This window comes from Candoia aspera, chromosome 7, assembly GCF_035149785.1.
Source record: "Candoia aspera isolate rCanAsp1 chromosome 7, rCanAsp1.hap2, whole genome shotgun sequence".
Taxonomy (NCBI): Eukaryota; Metazoa; Chordata; class Lepidosauria; order Squamata; family Boidae; genus Candoia; species Candoia aspera.
Window position 1 is genome coordinate 61,647,299 of NC_086159.1, and position 23,970 is coordinate 61,671,268.

Sequence of the window (23,970 nt, forward strand, 5' to 3'; positions counted from 1 at the left end):
TCAACCTTTTCTTTTTCCTTTCCTTTTTCAGCTTTAAAAGATTAAGAGAAAATATAACCCTGTACTTCTAAAGATCCCTCTGACTATTGTAAAATGATTTATTTTTACAGTTTGTGACTTTACTATACTTCTTCTCTATTTCTTATAGACGAAAAAGCCAACAAGCAGAACGAGAATACGAAAAAATTAAATCACAACTTGAAGGCTTGGAGGAAAGCGTCAGAGACCGGTGCAAAAAGGAATTTACAGGTATGACTGATGCCTGATTTCTTAGGGTCTCCAGAGAATTCACAAGACGTACTGAATCTCTACTACTGTCTGCCTTAAACTGTATTTTGAGAACATGCAGGAGGCAAACACATTTTTGATTATTATGTTAACTTAAATAAGGCTTGCTCTTCTGGCAAGTGATCCAAAAGCTATCCAGAAAATGAGAATGTATTTTAAAAAATTAACTGCTTTTTAAAGTAGAAGTAATACATATAGGGAACTAAGAAAATCCTCAAAATGTTTCTCTTGGGACTTAGTAAATCAGTTTGTACTCCCAACAGAAAATGGATTAATATTTGAAAGTTATTCTGCAGTTGACTAAAGGTGAAAAGGTAAAGTCTCTGTTGAAGCAAGCTCAGTTATTAGTGATTTCATGGACCCATCCAAGTAAGTTTCTTTGCAAGAATGAAGGTTTGTCACTGCTGCCTTCTGTGATATTTTTTCAGTGTACCAGTCTACTAACTGCCCTAGTATTTCCTGATTGTCTTCCATGCAAGTACTAACAAGGTCTGTCCCGGCTTAGCCTTTTGAGGCCAGACAAGGTTGACCAAGTACTGCCTCACAGCTAGTCTCATGGCTGGATAGAGGGTTCCAAATATAATGTAATTTGTAGACGTTTATTGAAGTTATGGATTGCCAAAAAAAAATCAGATAAAATAGAAACAATGATAGAAATTATTTCCTTGCAGTTATTGGAGGAGGAAGCATCTCCTTACCCAATATATCTTATGTTAATAAAGAATAAAAAATCATATTTGTATATCTAAGATAGCAATCAAAATAGAAATATGCTGTCAATCTAGTTTTCAACAGGATTTAAGGAATGTGACTAAGACTGCATTTTGGGTCACTTTATGCATATGGTGTTCATGTCAAAGCATATTTAATGCTTCACGATCTGGAAGTGACTTATCGGAAAACTTCAGTTTGTAAGTTTTTTAGACATGATGATTTCACAGTTCTGGAATTTCAAGATGCAGATACCTGTCTTGAATCTATTATGTTCATTAAACGTTCAAGCTGGCATATTTTAAACAGGCAAGAAATTCTCACCTCTTTGACTCAAGGATGCTATCTATGATATTCGTGTGCTGGTTCTTTGCTGATAATAGTTCAAACCATTTTTTTGAGTTTGGGGAAATTATACTGTTGATTTAGTTTGGCACTATACTGCACACTTAGCAATGACTTCAGCCTACCTAAAGCCATAAAATTTTCATAAGCCTTGTAAGATCATTTTTGGCTTCAGAGAGTATTAGCCCTCAATCATTTGGGGAGCTGGGTTAGAAGCTGTGCTTAAGTATCAAATCCCAGTTTGATTTATCACACAGGCGAAGCCAAAAAGCATATTGTATATATTGTACCAGAGCCCGATTTTTGTTTAGCACAAGGTGCAAACATACTGTACCTTTTTGCCTAACACAGAGCATGCCTTTATGTTGCCTTTAATCCTTGCTAGCTCTGTCTAGTTCCTGCTCTCTTCTCTCTTGAAATTGGAAATTACTTTTCTGCTTTGATCTTTTTCCTTTCCACTGACCATTCAGTTATACTATCTACCTCTTTGTCAACAGAGTAACCAGATTTGGACCTCTACCAGCCAGGAAATATCAGAATCTCCTGTACATGCTAGGTTGCTCACTGAACAGTCAATTTCTTAATTTTTTTTATTGCTATAGTCAACAGAAATTTCTGAGGTGGCAGGCTATTAGGTTAATTAACCTGAAGATCTTGTCAGCAATGCAGACATCTTCTAGTATAAATGGTTTCGTAAGGTGACAAAGTAATTGTCCCCTGTGTCAAATTTAAAAGAATTTGAATTGACCTAATGTGTTTTCTCTGGTCTTTGTTAAATCATAGATATCAATCATAGCTCTGTTGACCACTGAAATACATATAATTTATACTAAGAAAAAAACTTATTTTTAATACAGCAGATTTATGGAAACAGCACATATGCCCCTAGACTTTTCTTGTGTTATGTCCTTTCAGTTATCTGCAATATTTGAAAGAAGAAGTGTGTTTGCTTGTGAGAAGAGAGAAGGAAAGAGAATTCACCCTTGGATTCTAATTCCTTCTTTTCCTACAGTAGCTCCAAACTAATATTTACAATAAATAGCTTTTGTCTCACATATCACAGTTCTGAAAGGAGAATTTGAAAATTCTTTACAGCCACTATATTGTATAACACCCTATGTGTGTTCATTATAGAAAAGCTGAGTGGTTTTCTTTGATTTCTCATAACATTAGGTTTTTCTATCCTATTTCCATGTATACAACACAGACGTATGAACTTTCTTTAATCTTACCATATACATACATTTTGAAGCTACTGTTCTGTCAAGAATCTCAAGAGGTGACTTCACTGATCTTAAAACTAAGCAGGTTTGGTCTGGTTAGTTCTTGGGTGAGGCACAACACAGGAATCTCAGGATTGTTAGAATAAGTATCTAGGAATCTAGTTCAGTTTGACGACAAATTTCATTTTTCATTATTTAAATTCTGCTCTATTCATTCAGTGACTTACCAGAAATAAACAGATAAACTTACTGTACATATGTATCCATCCCACTGTTACTTTCAGGGTAAGCTATGTTGCTCTATTTTTTTTCCATTTATATATAACTTTGAATCACTCTTTTCAATTTCCCTGGCCTTTGGCCTTTGATATATACATTTCAGATCCATACTCTGCCTTGCATAATATAGTCTGTTTACTTGGGTTCTCAGTCAACACCATGGCATCATGCATGTAAAAGTGCATATACATTAATGTCATCAACCAATACTTCTCTAATGTCACCACATGATTTCTTCAGCTACAGCAGTACATTAAACAACAAAGAAGAAATCACAAAACCGTGTCTTACTCCCTGCTCAAGGTTGAACTATTATCTTAAACATTCTAATTATTCTCATGCATGCTTTAGTTTTATCACATACCTTTCAGCAAACAACCTTCAAGTCCATACTTGCACACAATGTTCCATAATTCAGGTCTGTTAGCTTTGTCATATACTTTCTCTAATCTAAAAATGTACAATGAACTTACTGTCATACATTCATACATTTCTCAGTGACCTGCTGAAGAACAAAAATGGGATACCCTGTTAAGGATTTTTTTTTTTCCTTTTACACTAACATTTATAGCATTCATTATGGTTCCACCCATTGAGATATCACTGTCATTCCCAAATAAATGCCTAAAATATTTCTTCCAACATTCTGTCACATCAGTTTCTTTCCAAATAATTTCATAATTTTTAATTTTTAATTTGTTTCTCTGTGTTAGAGTCTACTAGTTTAGCCCTTTTCACCTACTTCCAAAAGATTTTTTTTAATTTCCATCAAAATCATCCTACATTTTATCTGCCTCTTGTAGTCTTAACCGTTCCTTGATCTTTGTCTACATTCTTTGCAACTCTTTTATACAGTATATTTCTCATCCTTATTTGCAGCAAACTTTTCTTAGATGCATTTTTCTCATCTATTGCCTCTTTCATTTTGTTATTCCATCAAGCATCCTTTTTCATATTTCTCACTAGCATAACTTTGTGGGCTTTACAACATAATTAGTTTCATTCTATTCCAAGCAACCGCCACATCCTCTTTCATTATGTTCACTTTCCATTCATATGGCCATAGGGCGGTACATAGCGTATCTCTGCTGGAAATTATATGTAGAAAAGCATCGAAGGATGATCCTTAAGAGACCTAAACCATTTCTCTCTTTAAAAAATCAATCCCAAACCTTTGAATGGAACAGTAATCACTCAAAATGAGATAAGCCATAGATTCAGTAGTTTTCTAAACAAGTTCAAAAAGGTATCCATGTAAGCCTATAGTAACTTGAATTGCTCAAAGCTGGTGTTTTGGGGTAGGATTTTTTGCAATGGTTTTGAAGAAACGTTACTAATTCTTTCCCAACCCCCATTTTTCACATTCTATCATAGTCTAACACAAGCTGGAAGACAAGCAACCCATTTTTTCAAAAAGTTTAGTTTAATATATTAGTGTGTAATGTGGAACTGCCTTTTCTTTTCTTTTATTTTCTTTTCTGTTCATTTAATGGTAGATCCATTCTGAGACTTACAATGCATTTGAAGGAAATTTAATCCTTCTCCCCCAAGGCCTGTTCTGGAAAATTCATCTACTGAATATATACTCCTTTAACATTTCATTGATGCCAATTAAGTTTTTTTTAATGAAGAAATAACAACAATACACACAAAAGAAGGTGTATATGTTTCCCAAACAAGAGAAAAAGGATTAAATTCCCACACTCCCATGGTAATTTCAGTTTCAGCTGGGCATTCATGCACTGTTACATTGTTTTGTTTTCGAATGAAAAGTAGCTACGTATCTCACATATTGAGTAGTATATCCCTCTCCCAAAGCAAGAGTAAGGAAAAGCATGCTTGATTTTTACTGTCACATTGTTATATGTATGTGGAAGCAGGATCCACTCAATGTCCCTGATGATGCATGACCTCACTTTTAGTAGCTTGGTCCAGTGAGCAGTGTTTTGAAAGCAGTTCAAGATTACAGTGAAAAGGACAGTGCAGGCATGTTCCATTCCTCTTCCAATCCCACCTCCACAGCCATAGCAAGAGAGAGTCAGAGGAAGCAAGAATTCCTCACTGCCTATCTCTAGAATGTTGTGATAGCAACCAGGCCAGACCAGAACAACAGAATGAGTCCAGCTAATAGCTGTAGCAATTTCCTTCCTATAAACCAATGTTTATCAATCTTAGCAACTTTCAGATGTGTGGACTTCAACTCCTAGAATTTCCCAGGTTGAAGTCTGCACATCTGAAAGTTGCCAAGGTTGAGAGACAAATAAAGGTTCAAGGACCTTTTGTTGGTAGATTATAATTAAGAACCAGTTCCACTTTGTGAATAGAGAATGTGACCTGGGAGATTTGGATTCATTCTCATCTAATTAGCACAACAGCATCCTAGTCTCAGTGGGCTGTGTGTGTGTGAATGCAGAGTTGTACAATCTCAAGCTCTTTGTCCTCTCCCCCCATCCCAAAATATCTTGTTTACAGCCTTCAGGTTTGCACCAAATTATAGTTTTCATGTGACAGATGGTGAAAATTATTAAATACATGAGCTGGAGATTAATCAAATTAGCTACATTTAATTTCAATTAAATTTACATATCAGTGTAATGAAATCAATTTTTGTCCTTGCCCTATGCCTTATTTTTGTAATGCAGCCCTTACAATAGCACTCAAAGCCCAAAGTGTGGCCCAGAAGAAGAAGTTGAGCCTTACTAAGGAAAGAGATTTTTCTCTTCCAGTGATTTCAGTCTAAGATTAGAATGGTGAATACATTTATTCAAAAGTAATTGTAATCTAAGTCAGTCATTCACAAATGTATTTAAAACCAAAACTCTTATTTTGGTGTTCAAAGTCAGAAACGAAGTGAGTTACTGGTTGGGTGTAAGTATTATTGTAAAATTCAAATTCTGCTTAATAAAAAAATAGAAAGAAAAAGTTAAATGGATGTGTTAATGAAAGCATTTGAATATTTTATTCAGTCTAGCAATAATTGAGTCAATGATACTGTATTGTTTTCTACTAAAGCTTTAAAATTGTTGCCTATTGCAGATCTAATGATAGAAATGGAAGATCAGACAAATGACGTCAATGAAGCAGGAATCCCAGTATTGCACTACAAAACCTACACAGACAGAGTCTTCTTTTTGCTCTCTAAAGATGGAGAAAAAGATGTAATGATCACCGGGAAACTGGACATTCCTGAAGCTAGACGGGCCACCGTAGAACAGGCGTTGAATCAGTTCTCCAATCTGCTGAACAGTAAATCATTCCTTATTAATGTGAGTAGAAAATAAAGGTCACCTTTTATGCTGCCAAAAAGGATTTTCATTTTGTACATCTATTTATAACAATAATAAAATTAATCTGCATATTTTGTCCTGAGCATCTTGTAAAGCTGTGTAAGGTGAAGGTAAAGGTTTCCCTTGCCATTAAGTCCAGTCATGTCCGACTCTAGGGGGCGGTGCTCATCTCCGTTTCAAAGCCGAAGAGCCGGCGTTTGTCCGAAGACACTTCCGTGGTCATGTGGCTGGCATGACTACACGGAACGCCGTTACCTGCCCGCCGAAGCGGTGCCTATTAATCTACTCACATTTGCATGTTTTCAAACTGCTAGCATCTTACATAATTTTGTTCCTGTACCTGTTATCTGTGGAAGAATGGTATTCACCAGAAATACTATTAGGTGGTATCCATTACATACATACATAGTTATGCCAACCATGAAATGCAATTAGATCCCACCCATTACATACATATGCAGTGGTATCCATGAGAGGTCAGCAGCATCAACCTGGTGGGAGCAATTGAGCAATTGAAGCCTCACCACCCTTTTTAACAGATGCACCATATGCACGTCAGAAGAGGCATCAGGCAAGATTTCAGTTGCCCCTGCCATTGTGATGCTTCTGCCCTGTCCTGTTGACACCCCTATTTAACATATGCCAGGGATCAAATTAACTAACATTGAAGCATAAAATGGAGTCCTGAACATGTACTCCAAATCGTTGCAAATGATAAACTGAACGCAAAACAGGCCTGTTAAACGAAGTTCTCAGTTTATCCGGCCAGAACCACAAGAATTCTATTTCATACTTCTGGAATGTATTGTGTCCCAGTTTTTAACTCATTACACTCTGTTTCCAGAATGAAGAATAAAAAGAATAAGCCTCAACTGCTTCAATCATATACCTGTTTTTTTTTGTTGTTGTTGTTGTTTCTGTTTAGTTCATTCACACATTGGAAAACCAAAAGGAATTTTCTGCCCGTGCAAAAGTGTATTTTGCATCTCTTTTGACCGTGGCTTTGCATGGGAAGCTAGAATACTATACTGACATCATGAGGACATTGTTTTTGGAGCTTATGGAGCAGTATGTTGTGGCCAAAAATCCTAAACTGATGCTCCGAAGGTAGGGAAGGTTTCTTCATTAATCTAGTATGATGGAAGTTGCCCCTGAAAATTTTCCCATTTCTTTGGTTTTTTTCTCTTGGAATACATCAGTGCATACACAGAGCAACCCAAGGCATGCGAAGGCTTGCTTTTATACATTACAACTAGGCAGGTCCAATACGTTTTTTGTTGCCTGAGATAAGATAGATAGTCTGCCATCTGACCCACTTCATTCCTCTTATGGCGGAGCCAAGTAATTACCAGTTGTCTTGCTTCAGTGGTGATGATAAGATGCATCCACCATTTCATCTGAGTTCAGTAAGTTAGCTTAGGAGGCCAGGGCAAGCTCTGTAAAAACAGATTTCTGTCTCCCCAAAGAAGCAGGCAGTGGGTGCTTATACCTCTGCCCCTCCCATCATCTTTTGCTTGAGACAACTGCAAAAATTGGGCCATCAGTCATTGATTAGAATTTAAAGAGTATTGACATTTAGCTATGAAAGTAAAGCCTCTGACTCTTTGCAAATGCCATATTGTGGAATCTTGTCTTTTAAAAAATTATTTTAATGAAATGCCATATTTAACAAGTGTATGTATAATTTATTTACTTTTACATGATTTACCTATTGTAAGGTCTATCATCTTTCTCACCTGTTCGGTCAAGCAGTTGTGTTCTTCTGTTTCCTCCTGAGTTCAGCATTTCTCTCTCTAGTTTGCTGAGAATTTAGTGTTCCAGAGTATGATGTGTGTTCGTTCATTCATTCTTTCTCTCTCTCTCTCTCTCTCTCTCTCTTCATATGTTTTGTTACATTTTGTGCATTTGGTCTCCATAATGTAGGACAAAATCAGTAGATTCAGACATTCAGCTCTAGTTAATTTTGAAATTAGGTGAATTTATGTCAATAATGAGAGGCAAGCATCTTGGTCAGCACTAAATTAACTGCTGAACCAAGTGTATCACAGGAAAAAATTTCTGGAATCTGTACTCTGGTATAATTATTTGAGAGGAACACTCATGACAGCATGTTTATCTTACTGACAGGTTTAGCATTTCCCACAGCTCACAACACGGGTTGTTCCTACATTGTATGACAGGAGAAAAGTCAGCACATTCTTCACTGAGATAATGTTTTATTTACTGTATTACTATTATTGATTTTTTACCTGCGCTGCCTCAGGAGAAGCTCACATATATAAGATTCTTCTCCCATGTTATCCTCAACAGTGACCTTGAGAGAGAGGTTAAACAAGAGATGGTGACTGGCCCAAAGTCACCCAGAAAGATTTGTGGCTAAGTGAGAATTTCAACCTGATCCTTCTAGCTCTGGTCATATACTAACTCTGCTTCACTGCAACAGCAACACACAGCAGTTACCTGGTTTTGAGAGCTATGCAAATCTTTTCAAAGAGACACTTCGGAAAGTGCAAGAGCGTGTATGAAGCACCTCTTTCCCAATCATTAAAGCAGCCATGCCTTTTTCCAAACTCACACAAATGCTATAAAGAGTAAGGAAGATGATCTTGACAGAGATATGTAGGAGCTATTGTCTAGGCAAAAGGGACTGAAGCATTTTTTAAAGTCCAGAACAGCCAGATAACATTTGGAAGTGACTATGACCGACACCACCCTAATTCACTGAACTATAAGGAAGAGGAGGAGGTACAGCACAGACTTACAAGTTTCTGTTATAATAGCCAATCTCAACAGAAGTAGTTGTAGCCATGTTGTGGAGCTGATTTCGTGGTCTAGTTATCCTGGTGGGATTGACAACGGCTTCAGAAGCTGCCTGTGAGCATCCACAGTTGCTTCATCAGCAAAATAGGGGCAGTTTTCAAAGCCAAATCCTCTTTTGAAAGATTTGCATAGCCCACGTATTTTGCCACACTATTAGTTTGAATACACTGGATATGGAGAAATGGGGAGAGACAAGTAATATATTTTTAGTTCTTGACAGATTCATGTACAATTGCTAGCCATGCACCTCAACACAAGTTCTTTTATTTTAGATCTGAAACCGTTGTGGAAAGAATGCTTTCTAATTGGATGTCAATTTGTCTGTATCAGTACCTCAAGGTAAAATCTAAAATGCACCCAAACTTTACATTTATTTTGAGCATCGTATCAAACTGTAGACCGATATTTAGAATAAGCTTTAGATGACTGTGCTTTCTTCTGAATATATGCCAATATTAATAACATCTGATCTAAACATGTCACAATTTGGTCTGAAGGCAATCATAAATGGTAGCTTAAATACAGTGGAAAAATATACTTTGCAGAAATAATGATCTTAAAAAGTTATCAATTTTCAGCTATATGATGGGATGCTAATTCTTCAATCACAAAGTAGCCATTGTCTTCTCTCACCTATTTTTTTCCTCTTTCATCAACTCCATCAGGATAATGCTGGAGAGCCTCTTTATAAATTGTTCAAAGCTATCAAACATCAAGTAGAAAAAGGACCAGTGGATGCTGTGCAAATGAAAGCCAAATACACATTGAACGACACTGGTTTGTTGGGAGATGATGTAGAGTATTCACAATTGGTATGTGGCTTTTATTAATGTTTGTTTCAGAATATTCAAAAAATGGAATGCTTCTGAAATATGACCTATTTTTCACCATTTATATATTTTGTAAAGCATGGATGATAGAAAAGTATTTTTATCAGCCAAATCAATCCACTGAAAGATGAAGGTCTCTTCACGCAAGGTTATGGACCATAATCTACTACATTGATTCAATGTAGGTTGGTAGAAATAAGCTTTTCAACGTCCTAGTCTGCTACTGAGAGAGAATGACTGGCCCAGCCAGGTTTCATAACTAAGGAAGGACTAGAAACTGTGTTTCCCCACTCCTGGTCCAGCACCTTGACTTCTATGTGTGTGTACGTACACACACACACACACACACACACACACACAGACATACAATGAGGTAAAGCTCTAAGACTTCAATGATTTGTTTTGAAGTTTGGCATTTTAGCTAACTATGTTAGCTGAATATATAATACCAGGGTACATGAACCAGTCGCCCTAAAAATGCTCACATGTGAAATTGAGGAAAAAAGAATTCCTTCTTCTCAAAGATAAGAAGTTAGAATGGCCATTGAAACTCCAAAAATATTTTTGGATGGAAATAATAGGTATCAGTGCACATTAATAATTGTATCTCTTGGAAAATACCTATAAATATCAGGTGCTATGAACAAACAACAGGGTTTATGTTTTAGCTTTTCTGAAAATACTGAATTGTCCATTTTTAGATCATGGATTAGATGGACCTTTGCTATGGCCTAATTATGGAGGATTACTTCAAGTTTTCGATCTGCCTATTTATTTGACATGGAATTGGTCACTCCCCAGTCTCCTGCTAATTTTGCATCCATGTCAGAATTCCTTCAAAAGCCAGTCCCTCAGTAACCAACATACTTTGCTCAAGACTCTCTGAGTGAGCAAGCACCATATCGTAAACATTTAAGTCTTTGCCTGCTAGCACCCCATGAAGTTTGCTGGACAGAGGGTACGATTATGTCAAACAGGCTCTTCATTTGAGGGAAACTGAAAAACCAAACCAGACGTTACATTTACTACATGTTTGCAGAGATACTAATGTCTAATATGGAGGGGAGGGTTGTTTTTTGTTTAAAAAAGCAAATTGCATCAACCAGCAAGCTGCAAATTAAGTCACCAAAGACAGAAAGTGGTGTTGCTATTTGCTTTGGAGAGAAACTCCCAAAACTTCAATCAGAATCAGCTTCAGAGGAAGGATTTTCTCAGGATTTCAGGAGGGGAGGAAAATGTTGGAATCCTTTCCAATCCTTTAGTAGCAACTCTGAGCTGAACCAAATGACCATCTCTGTTTCTATGTGGCCGGGTTTGCTTTCAACTGCTGATCATCAGTAGGATTGCCAGAACTGTTATTTCCAAAGTTTATGTAGGGAACCCATCAAGAACTTCTGGTCTTCGTAAACAATCCAGTTTATGCCAAGTTCTCTCTTACTGTTCAATTTCTTCTTGATTTAATGTCCACAAGTAAATTGAAGCAAACTACATCAGTGGATGAATGCCGATTTGGTTGTAAGATAATAGATTATTAGAATTACATGCTTTTTTCAGTCCATTCTGAAAATGTAGACGTAATTGCAGGAAAGTAATTAGTGACAAAGTTAATTACTACCATTAATCCACTATACTCAGTTAAATCAAGCATCTTTAAATGCTGATTTACCTGCCAGTGTGATAAGCAGCACATTATAGGTTCAGGCTCTTTATTTGGGATCTCTCCCCAGACAAGTACCTTCTAGTCAATTTTAAATACAGGTAGTCCTCGCTTAATGGCCATTCGTTTAACGATGGTCTGAAGTTACAACAGCCTTGGAAAAAGTGCTTTATGACCTGTACTCACACTTACAACTATCGCAAACTGTCACACCACTCCAGCGGTCACGTGATCGCAATCCAGGCACTGGAAGCCAGCTCGCATTTATGACCAGTTGCAACATCCTACGGTCACGTGATTACAATTTGTAATCTTATTTATTTATTTGAGCAGGAGTTGTGAGTCCAAGAGGACCCCCAAGTTACATACCGGGTCTGTCTGGGGCAGTGCAACCTCATCTAGAACTAAAGATGGCAAATTCCTAGGAGCCAAGGGGCCATTAACACACAGCCACTCCATCTTACCAGGGTTCAGCTGAAGCCTGTTGTTCCCCATCCAGACCCCAACAGCCCCCAGGCACCTGGAAAGGGCAGTCACAGCATCACTTACTTCCCCCGGGATGGAGATGTATAGCTGAGTATCACTGGCATATTGATGATACCTCATCCCTTGGAGACAGATGATCTCGCTCAGCGGTTTCATGTAGATGTTAAAAAGGAGTGGAGAGAGTACTGAGCCTTGCGGCACTCCACAAAGGAGGGTCTGCAGGCCCGATCCCTCGCTCCCTATCAACACCGATTGGGACCAGCCCTGGAGGAAGGAGGTAAACCAGCGCAGAACTACGACACCCAGCCCCAGCTCCCTGAGCTGACCCAAAAGGATACCATGGTCGATGGTATCGAAAGCCACTGAGAGGTCAAGGAGAGCCAGGGTGGATGTACTGCCTCCATCCCGCTCCCACCAGAGATCATCCATAAGTGCGACCAGTGCAGTTTCTGTCCCATAACCAGGCCTAAAACCTGACTGAAAGGGGTCTAGATAATCCACTTCATCCAGAATCCTCTGGAGCTGCAACGCTACCACCTTCTCAACCACCTTCCCCAAAAAGGAGAGGTGGGAGACTGGACAAAAATTGCCCAGTACAGTAGGGTCCAGCTATGGTTTCTTGAGGAGGGGGCACACCAGTGCCTCCTTAAAGGCTGCTGGAAACACCCTCTCCCGCAAGGATGCATTTACCATCATCCGGACCCAACCACACATCACCTCCCGAGCTACCATCACCAGCCAGGAGGACATGGATCTAACTGACAAGTGGTAGCATTTACAGTTGCCAGCAAAAAAACATCCATTGGGGAAGCTGGATTTGCATAAAGATTGCAGTGATTCACTTAACATCCATCATAAAAATGGTCATAAAATTGAGTCCTGTTACGTGGTGACTTACTTAACAACTGCACCGCTTAACAACCAATTTTCTGGTCCCTATTGTGGTCGTTAAGTGAAGACTACCTGTGTATATCATGTCTAATTGCCAAACCAAAACTGGAAGTAATTTGTAATAAACCTTTTTATTTTATTTATTTATTATACAGTAAAATTACAGTCACCCTCAGCTAGTAGACTTGGGCTGCAATACATCCACAGACTGGTGAATCAGAGAGTCTAAATATCTTTGTACTAAAAATATTTTTTTTAAAAAACTGTCCAGATATCCCTGAAATAATGGCCCAGTGTTCTGGATGAGGCAATTAAATTGAGGTTAACTGTACTTTAAATTTACATAATTTGCAGCAGTTGGGATCATTTGCATACACAAATGATATAATTTGCTGCAGGTGGCATAATTTTTGATTTAATGGATAACCACACCCCTTCCCCCAATTGGTTCATGAAAGCAAAGTTTTACATAAGTAGCAACATGTTTACCAAAATACCTCTTGAATGTCATGTTTGTATTATATGGCCTTCTACTGAAATGTACTTGCTTGCCAGCTATGATAAGGGTTCCTCGGCTACATTTGCCCCTTGTAATTTAAAAGCTTGAGTCTGGTTCAGTCAAAACTGATATTCGGGGATTATAGTAGGAATTAAATGTCTGTGAAGCTGTACCTATCTGGAAATTGCTTTCTCTGCTGTTTTGACAGGGGGAGTCTCTAATAAATTGAGTCTCTTCCTGTAAGGTTAATGGACTAATCTAAGCATGTACAAACAGTAGCTAGTCCAACAGTGTGATGATATATCTCAGTTCTAAAAGTTTTTTTTAATAAGTCCTCAAAATCCGATTGTGATGATACAGAAATATGCTGAAGGCCTTCTATATATTTTCAGTAGATTCAGGGTTAAAAGTAATGAATAGTTCAAATATGAATTCTCACAGAAATCTCAGAATGATCCCATTTCCATCAAAAATATAGAAAAAGGTATGAAATGACAACATGAACTGTACCACCTGTCTAAATGTCTATCAACAGGCAAGTTTATACCAGCATTGACTTTTCTTGCCTGATTTTAATAACCCTGAAATTTCTAACCTTCCAGACTGTAAATGTGATTGTCCAAGATGAAGGCACCGAATCCGTACCTGTAAAAGTGCTCAACTGTGATACTATTTCTCAAGTAAAAGAAAAGATCATAGACCAAGTATATCGAAATCTACCTTACTCACAGTGGCCAAAGCCTGACAGTGTTGTTCTTGGTAGGTGTCTCTTTTAAATGTGTTTAAATAGATAGCATGTTGCTGCCAAAATCCAAATGATTGCAAAAGAAAGAAAGAAAGAAAGATTGACTTAGTAACTCTATCTGAATCCATGGAAAGAAGTGGAAAGAAAAATGTTTTGCCCACCAAACTCTACCCTAACTTTTCTCCAATTTCCATACATTCAGATGTTGTCATTTACTTGAACAGCATACACACTCTGTCCAACTAGGAGACTAAAGTACAGTTCCCCTTGTGATTTCCTACCTGAAAAGGTAGAGTTTGGAGAGAAACAAGGGCAACAACTTTCTGTCCCCCACTTTGCCTCTCTCTGTGTTATGGTCAGTACCTGAATATGGCTTGAAGATCTTTGGTATTAATATTTCCTTATGTTCGTTATAACAATTTACTGAACTGTTTTCCATATAGAAATACTACATTTGTTGTGGAATCTATTTGTAATGTGTGAAGCAATGTAATAATTTAAAACTCAGCTGAGCTGTAAGTAGAATACCTGTTAAGTAGTTAAGAGTAATAATTATGGTTTTTTTTTAAAAAACTAAAAGCAGTAAGAATAATTTTTTTTTAAAAAAAAAAAAGATCATTTCCCTGCAGATATTAATCCACTCCAGCCAACAGGATTAGGCCACCTGGAAATCTGTGACAGCCTTCCTCATTTTAGTTTCACAGACATACAATGTATCTATTTCTCTTCCTTTCATTTCATTTGTTAATTCCTGCTCTTTGCATTTACTGCCCTTTACATTCCAAATCGTAATCTTCTATATGCCATGGACATTATCTGATATGACAGTAGCTTCTGACCTTTGTGGCTTTGGTCAATCAAAGCTTTTACATAATGCTTCTTAGTAATGCAGAGAAAGTATAAACTAGATTAATAGCCATACCTGTGCTACATGCAGCATTCCCTGCTAATGATAAAGACATCATTTTTGGCCAGTATCCCACAAGCACAAGAGTATGGTTACACTATGCAAGCTAGGATCTTTACTTGGAGACATACTGTTTCGTGTTTTCAAGAAAAAAGAGTTAAATGCAATATACTGATACAATCAAAATCACTTAAAGGAACTAAAATCTTATGAATGTTTTATGCTTCTAAAAATCTCAACTCTTAAATGGATTTTCCTCCTCCAATGGTGGTTTTGACAACGACTACTTCTCCTTCTCCTTCTTCTTCTTTACAAAAATGAAGCATCTGGCGAATTGCTACTTATAGGCTGCAATCATATCCCCATAATATGAGAATAAATTGGGCTTTAAATAGATATGCAACTTACCCCAATAAAGGCTTAAAATAATACACCCTTACAGACAACCCTCTGATTCTAGCATCAGGGAGCAGCAAGTCTCTTTCCACCCATCATCAAATCAAGAGATATTTCTGGAGGACCTCCCTACTAAGATTAACCATCTTATCCATCTGTATCTATCATAAGATCTTTAGCAAGCACCATCCAAGCCGTTGCATGATTCAGCCACAGAGAGTATTATGTAGAAAGTGGTGTTTTTGATAGCCATAACCTTGGCCAGGCAGGTATCCGAAATACAGCTGTTCTCATCCAAGAAAGACATATACATTATCCAGCCAGATACCATTTGGCACCAAGACTCAGCCTTCATGATTAATGTGAATTTGGTCTTTCATCAGGGCCAAGAAGTGAACTTTACATCTTTCTGTTCCTATCTCAAGGCTGAATTGGACATCATTGGCAAAATTGGGTGACAGGATCTACATGACCAGAATTAGACAGCCACATAATCTTCTTTCAACAGTTTCACCAGGCCATAAAGCTTTACCAATATTGACCTCTAGGTGTATCAACCTACATCAAACTAGCCTGCAAGCCTCATGGGGAGCTGTAGCCCACTCACGAGCAATATAGTACCTGGGAGACAACTGTAGGGCTGTGACATGGTCCTCTCTAATACTATTTTGCACAGTTTAGCTGAACCATCCTTTATCAACAGAATGCTGCAGAGAACAGTTTCTACTATTACATGTTTATGTAAAATACCACCCCTAGAGGGAGTTCCAATATGCCCTACTTCAGAATACCCTAGCTTGACTCTTATGAAATCAGTGCATTGGATTACTGTGAAAATGTTCTACAGAAGAGACAGGGCATCCAGCATATCCCATGCATTGGCAACAAATGACATATGAGAGACTTCATCATTTTCAGCAACCAATTGTACATAGTTCCATGTCTAACCATAAATCAAGAATGCTTCCTTTGAGCTGTACTTTTGGTTTGTCATTCTCCCCCATCCCATCCCAGGGGAAGCGGTAGCAGAATCTTCTAGCCTTGCTTCCTGAGTAGGTAGGATGGAAGGAGATATCCCACTGTAGGATGCCTTGTCTCTCCTATAGAGAATAACTTTTATATTGAGTCAATTTACCATTTTTAAAACAGGGTTGTATGGGATGGGTGGGTCCAGAGAAGAGACAACAGAATTCAGTAATTTGCTAGGTGGAAGCTTCTTTTATATGCAGGTTATGTTTAGGTTCGCACTTGTAAAATGTTTTTCTTCTTGCAATTGCCTCTCCAGAGTGGCGTCCAGGTTCTACTGCACAAATACTCTCAGACTTGGATTTAACATCACAAAGGGATGGCAGGTGGAAGCGCATCAATACCCTGATGCACTATAATGTAAGGAAGCCTTTTGGAAGTGTTACATCTCTGGACTGCTTTTTAGCAACGCACAGCTTTTCATTAAAAATGAGCAGGCTTAAACAGTGTTCACTTTCCTTCCTATCAAATCTAATATCTTTTTTTTTTTTTTTACAAAGCCTAGCCTCAGAATCTGAAATTATATTGCTATGCTGCAAGCAGGCAATTATTGAATGCAGCCTTTTTGAAAACTCTGCCAGATTCTGTATTAGGGATAAAAGTTATCTTTGTTTAAAGCCAGTACAGAAACTTGTTATCAATTATGCTTCTGGCAAGAAGTGCTTCTGGTAAAGTTTAAACTTAAAGAATGCAGTACATCTCCTCTAGTCTTAGTGAGTCAGTTTTCTACTCTCAGAAAGAATTTGAGGACCTGGATATCAGATTGGCTCACAGAAAATACCTTTCAGTAATGGACAAGAACTCTGGGCAGAAATGTCAATGATACTTCTTGACTTCAAAGGTGGGTTCATGGCCAAATGAGTATGTAGTTGGAGAGGCCACTAAGGAGGACTAAGCTTTTTTCATCTGTTTCAGTGGCATACGTACATCAGAAAGAATAGTTGAATGCACTGTAAAGAAAGAGTGGCCAAGAAAGGTGAATTTATTCTTATACTGCATACAATGCTTACATAGGAAGTAGAACCTGCATGGGAATAAGATGTATTTTTACTGTTATCACTGAATTGTTGCATGTATGTTCTTGAAGGTAAGAGATGGTGCTACCCTCATCTTGTCAAAAATGGGGATTTCTCAACAGCCAGAGGACCAACAACAAGACATGCCAGAGGAAAGTAAGTATAGCATGTTAGTCTTTCATCCAGGTTCTTTTTTTGACAGAAGACAAGCTGGATACTGTGATTTTACATATATAATGATAGTATCTAGCTTGAGATATAGATATGGTCTACAAAACAATCTAGTGATTTGCAAAGACAGAGCCTCCTACATCTTTTCAGAAGAAAAGACACAGAAAATGGCTTACGGAGAAATTCTGGAAAGCTATCATTTCATATGTAGCTCAGTCAGTTTATTTGGAAAGCTATAAACGTTAGAAAACCAGGCAAAACTGCAGCCTACACTGACAATGATTTGTGGTGTTCTTTGTTGCATAATAAGATACAGTGTTTTCCACTGAAAAGGGGATTGATTGAAATACTCTTGCCAGTTTTACAAAAATAGTGGCTTGGAAAGGATTGCTTTGGATTGACTCCTTTAGCTTTGGATTAACTCCTTTTTTAAAAATCATTTTGTACAGTTTGGGTAAGACTAGATACTGTTCAGAGTTGGTTTGTATTAAATAATAGATAAAAGAAAATAGGTTTAGCTCACTAAAAAAAATGAAACAGTGTTCAAATTGTTTAGTAACTGGTGTTTTACCAGAAGAAAATGCAGTAGCTAATTATAGTACCTAGGGGGTAAGTGCAATAACATTTCACATTTCTAAATTAAATGACTGCGGTTGCACAAATGGGCACTTCATTCATTTCAATGGGATTTTGTGAGAAATAAAATTGGTTTGACTGTTCCTTTTTTTCTGTATCCTTGTTCAGTAGTGATTTTTTGCTAGCGTCTCACAGATTTTGCATTTATAGAAAATCATTTATTATAGTTTTCCTTTGTTCTTCTAATAATAACATAAATATTTTATTTTAACTCACATTCTTTTTCTTTATCCCAGTAGGTTAATAATTCTCTGTAAGGCATCTCTGCTTATATTGGCAACGTTTCAGTGCTATTTCATAATTTTGTAGTTGAGATAAGACCTAAATCAGACACTTTCCAGCTTACAGTCTTGGTCTTTCTGCAGTACTATTTCACCTATGCACTCCAGCATCATATGTGACATACAGTTGAATACAGGTAGTCCTCAATTTATGACTACAATTGGGACTGGAATCTTGGTCATTGAATGAATTTGTTATTAAGTGAGATGCCCACGTGACTACTTTGCTCCACAACTGCAATCTCAGTACTTCCGGTTGCGATTGTTAAGCGATCTCCCGAGTCGTTAAGTGGATGGAGCAAAGAGCTGCCTGAAAGAGCTGCCTGCCGAGGGGAAACCCTTTGGCAGGCTGAAGGGATGAAGCTCAGATCCTGAAGATCGCTGCTTCGTTCTTCCAGCCCCACCAAGGATTTCCGTGCTGTGCACGGAGGGGAGGGGAAACCATTCAGCAAGCTGAAGGAGCAAAGCTCCTTTCTGCTTCGCTCCTTCAGCCTGCCTAAGGGTGCCCCCCCCCCTTTTCACAGAGGGGAAATCCTTGTTGGGGCTGGAGGAATGAAGCAGAGATCTTTAGGATATGAGCTTCGATCTCGTGGCTCCATAAAGGTTTCCCCTCCCCTCCTCCCCCCCCCCCCCTGCATCCTTCCCTGCCAACTTCCCCACTGACTTTCTGGGGAAGCCAGCAGACAAGACTGCAAATGGTGATCACATGGTCATGGGAGCTTGGCAACCAGTCATAAATGCGAGCCGGTTACCTAGCGCCCAAAATGGAGTCTCATGGTCATGGGGGGATTGGCGCAACATTTCACGACGGCTGGAAGTGCTTTGTTGTTTATTTGTTCAGTCACTTCTGACTCTTCATGACTTCATGGACCAGCCCACGCCAGAGCTTCCTGTCGGTCGCCAACACCCCCAGCTCCCCCAGGGACGAATCCATCACCTCTAGAATATCATCTATTCATCTTGCCCTTGGCCGGCCCCTCTTCCTTTTGCCTTCCACTTCCCCTAGCATCAGCATCTTCTCCAGGGTGTCCTGTCTTCTCATTATGTGGCCAAAGTATTTCAGTTTTGCCTTTAATATCATTCCCTCAAGTGAGCAGTCTGGCTTTATTTCCTGGAGGATGGACTGGTTTGATCTTCTTGCAGTCCAAGGCACTCTCAGAATTTTCCTCCAACACCACAGTTCAAAAGCATCTATCTTCCTTCTCTCAGCCTTCCTTATGGTCCAGCTCTCACAGCCATATGTTACTGCTGGGAATACCATTGCTTTAAATATGCAGACAGGCTGTAATTGTTTTGAATGGTCGTTAAGCTACTGTTCATTAAGTGAGAACTAACTGTAGTAACAAGTTTCTTGGAAATAGGATGTAGTCATGGTGACCTCCAACTGTTAGTAACCTGGTTATCTGTAGTTTTCTCCAATCTTAAAACATTAAAACTGGAGCGGGGGAACACAAGTTCTTCATGTCCTTATTGACAAGTAAATCTAGAAAAAGATCGCTGCAGTTCTGCAAAATCTCTCTGCTCTAGGTAAAGATACCAGTTCTTATCGGCAAAATTCCAGACCATTACTAGGTTACAGCAAACAATTAGAGCTTTTTGTGTCTCTTGGCTGCCATCTAGTGGTTGTCGGGATGTTTGCAGCTGGTAGCTGGTAGACCTTGATTTTTCTTCTGGATCACCAGCCACCATGATTAGGAAAAATGGTATTTTCAGGCTTCGTTTTTAAAGACTTGAAACATCCATATACCATTTGTTTACAAAACTGATTCTGAAAATACTTATGGTTTCAGCAAAGTGACAGTCCATTTGTTTGTTTTATAGGTTGTGCCCTTAGGTTCATGAACTACAAAAAAATATAGAAGGCCAATATTTATTTAAAGCAGCATTTAGTATTTACAATAGACATTATACCACAAAACTGTTTAAAGTTCCACAGAGTTAGACTTTGCATTTTTTCAGATTATTGGTCTTTTGAAATCAATAGTTTGCAAAATGGCAGGTATTTATTACTTTTTGGCCTTCAAACTATCAGTCTTACCCAAAGGAAGAACAATGTACTGTAGTGGCCCTTTCTCTGATTGTTAAAAATCATGATGCTGCTGGAAACTGAATAAAAACAATACCATTCAGAATTGTTAGAAATGTCATTTTGTATGTATTGTTTACACTTTGACCTTTCTGACATACATGCACTGTGAGTGAACCATGACCGTAATTAATTGTTTGCCATTATTGTACATTTATTCAGCTTCATAGATCAAAAGTTTTATATTTAATGTGCAGACTTATAATTGCTTGATCCCTTATATCATTCACGGTGCCCATATTGCTGTGAACTGTACAGTATAATTAAACAGATGGAGTACATTCATACTCTTCAAGAGATCTGTATGGAAAGTAGCTTTGTTTTAAGGTCTCCTGTTCCCACACCATTCCTTTAAAAACCCTTGTGAGAATGCTTTACAATCTTTATTTAGGAAAAAACAAACTAAATTGAGATGAATGTATAGATAGGCCAATAAACAGAATTACACACTCGCTTATGGTTTTCAAATCACAGGGTCCTATTACAAAGCTGTAACTGATTTCTCCTACACACAATTTGTGTCTGATTTCAAAATCAGACTATCAACAAAAGGGGGTATGTTGAAATAATATTTCATAAATGAATAGATTACGGTGTCTTCAGACATGTAGTCTATGAGTCATTTCTAAAAAGTCATAGGCATTCAAGACTGTTAGAAACCAAGTATTTTGGAGTTTGATTCAGCCAAGGACTTCATCATCTCCATAACTGTCTAAGAATGTTTCAAACCTAAATCCTTATTATTAATATAGGAACAGAAATAGGAAATATATGTTCATTTGGTATCTATAAGTGGTGTGAGATCCTGCAGACATGTGATAAGCTTTGAGTTGCCAGGGATCTACTTAATATTTCTGAGGATCTAATGAAACTGCATTTGTTTGAGGGCTTATTTTATTGTTTTTGTGTTTTTCCCACTCAGACTGGTATTGTCAACCATAGTCAGAAACAGTTCTGAGAGTTACAGAAAGGAGGCCTAAGAGCCACAGAATGCTCACCCATTTTTCTTTAAAGTTACCTCAACTTTTTCATTTGAACCATTAGAACTTAAAAGCAAGAATAATATGAGCTTATCCATAGCATTTACTTTGGGATCCTTTCATTTATGAAACACAAATAATATTTATTACAGGCCATTAAATATGCCACTAGGACATTATTTTGGACATGACAATCCATTGCTCAATCAGTGGATTTCATTTCATTTGTTGATTGCTTTGAAATGTTGTGGTTTATTCAGGACATGCTTTACTGGAAGAAGAAAATAAGACCTGGCACCTAGTTCGACCAGTAGATGAAGTTGATGAAGGTAAATCAAAAAGAGGGAGTATGAAAGAGAAGGAAAGGACCAAAGCTATCACCGAAATCTACCTGACAAGGCTACTTTCTGTGAAGGTAAAATTGACTGCCAAGAGTCAGGTTTTACTATGTTAAGTAGATAATGAGTTAAGAGGTAGGATTTTCCTTTAGGGCTAAGATTTAGATTCAAAGCCATCGGCTGGATTCAGATACATCATAAGTAGAGTAGATGCATTGAAATTAACAGGTCTCAATTAAATCTCATTGATGTTAAGGTGACTCAAGTCTTTTCATCTTTGCTTATGAGCCTATGCTTTGACAATTCCAGAAACAATACACCATGTGACCATTAGATACAAAGACAGTGTGGCCATAGATACAAAGAATCCCAACAGATAAGAGATGAGCATTCCAGCATTTTCATTTTCTCAAAAGGGCATACTGTTGATCGGTGTGTATAACCATAGTTGAACAATAGAAGAGAATATATGTAGCTTAGGGTTGAACCATGGAGTCCATGATGCTCTCTGAGCTTGGTTGTTTGCTTGCAGATGTTACGTTGCATCAGTACATTACACAGTTGATTGCACTGATGATGTTACCCAGTTGGGTAATGAAATGTCTGCAAGCAAACAGCCAAGCTTAGAGAGCACCAAGGACTCCACAGTAGTTGAACTAGTCTGAGCCAATAGAGTACCAACTGATTTATTGTGACCTGACTTTTATTTCTGTTGTTGTTGTTAGTGTATTTTCATTTAGCATTTTGAAAAAAGGGAAAAAAAGAATAAAAACGATAGATAAAAGAAAAGAGGAGTAAAAAATACAGAAAGATTTTAAAAATGACATGAATAAAGTTGGAATTTACAAGCATCATAGAATTAGGTTAGAATTTTCAATATTTCATTAACTAGTTTTTTAGAATATATTATATTACTCTAAAAAAAACTACAGATTGATGTTAACCCAAGCAATATATAAATATCAACATGTATCGACAGCGCTAGTCAGCGCAATGTAAGTCATAAAATAAGATTAAAAGTTAAATTCTGTCCAAGCTACTGAAAATCTGTTCTGATTGTATAGATCCTTTAGAGCTAGAGTAGTAAGACTTTATGTTAAGAAAAACCCAAATTTGGGGTATGATATAAGCCAATATATACTGACTTTCCAAAGACTGTAAAACCTTTACATTTTCCTCTTCCCTTCCCCTACCTCTCCTGTGACCATGTCTGAAGTTCTGCTGGGATTTTGTCAGGCCCGGCCCAAAAGCAACAGAGAATCAGTCCATTCAGACTTCAGTTTTTTATCTGCTCACACTGTATAGACAGAATCTTGCCAGACTGAAGCTACTTTTACTACTTTTGTTGTAAACCGCCCAGAGTCCCTCTGGTGGGAGGAGATGGGTGGTGACAAATTTGATGAATAAATAAAATAAATAAATAAATACAATACTCTACCTCACCTAAAGTGAAATAACCCAGGAGAGCTCTAGGGAGGAGCTATTCTGAACCTCTCCATTTTCCCACCGTTGCCTCCCGGACTGTGCCTCCTCTTGCTATCTCCACTTCCTCAGAATGTGCTCTCTCCTTCCTGAGAACCAGCGGCACCGCCAAAATCCACCACACATTTGAAGCCAAGCACATGAACAGCTCAGGGCTCTCTCTTAAATGCAAACCATATTTAGCCATTGCAATATTCTTCCCCTAGTAGTTTGAAAGGCTAATGTTATATAGTCTTGGACCAGGTTCTCCAACGTGGCATTTTGGGGTTTGAATGTGCCTGTAGACATCTCTCTTGTATCTTACCATGTTTCCTACTTCTTCTGACATAGTTGTTGTTGTTTTTTAATGGGAAACTGCAAAGTAAAGATCAGCCTCCAATATTAGGATTGTTTCCAAGAATGAACCTTAGCTCCAAGTGGGCCCCATAAGCTTAAGAAATAAATATTAAATGTGGCGGGGGATGGGGGGGCTACAGTTTTGAAAGAATGCCTGTCTGGCCCCAGAAAGAGCAAAGGAACCAGGAGAAATAGAAAGCATCTTGAAGGAGGGCAACTAGATGATGTAGTAAGGGGCATCCTGATAAACTGGT

The 23,970-nt window shown here is 38.0% G+C and overlaps 1 protein-coding gene across 2 annotated transcripts in view; it reads left to right on the top strand.

The window, feature by feature from the left end:
- The window catches only part of PLXNB2 (plexin B2), a 329,693-nt gene that overhangs the window by 289,822 nt on the left and 15,901 nt on the right, over positions 1–23,970 (top strand). For both annotated transcript variants that reach the window (XM_063309588.1, XM_063309589.1), the window contains 9 exons: positions 149–249; positions 5,883–6,112; positions 7,059–7,240; positions 9,226–9,292; positions 9,619–9,765; positions 13,919–14,075; positions 16,650–16,750; positions 17,478–17,562; positions 21,821–21,975. In XM_063309588.1, the coding sequence (XP_063165658.1) occupies positions 149–249; positions 5,883–6,112; positions 7,059–7,240; positions 9,226–9,292; positions 9,619–9,765; positions 13,919–14,075; positions 16,650–16,750; positions 17,478–17,562; positions 21,821–21,975 (1,225 nt within the window). The remainder of the gene's footprint in view (positions 1–148; positions 250–5,882; positions 6,113–7,058; positions 7,241–9,225; positions 9,293–9,618; positions 9,766–13,918; positions 14,076–16,649; positions 16,751–17,477; positions 17,563–21,820; positions 21,976–23,970) is intronic.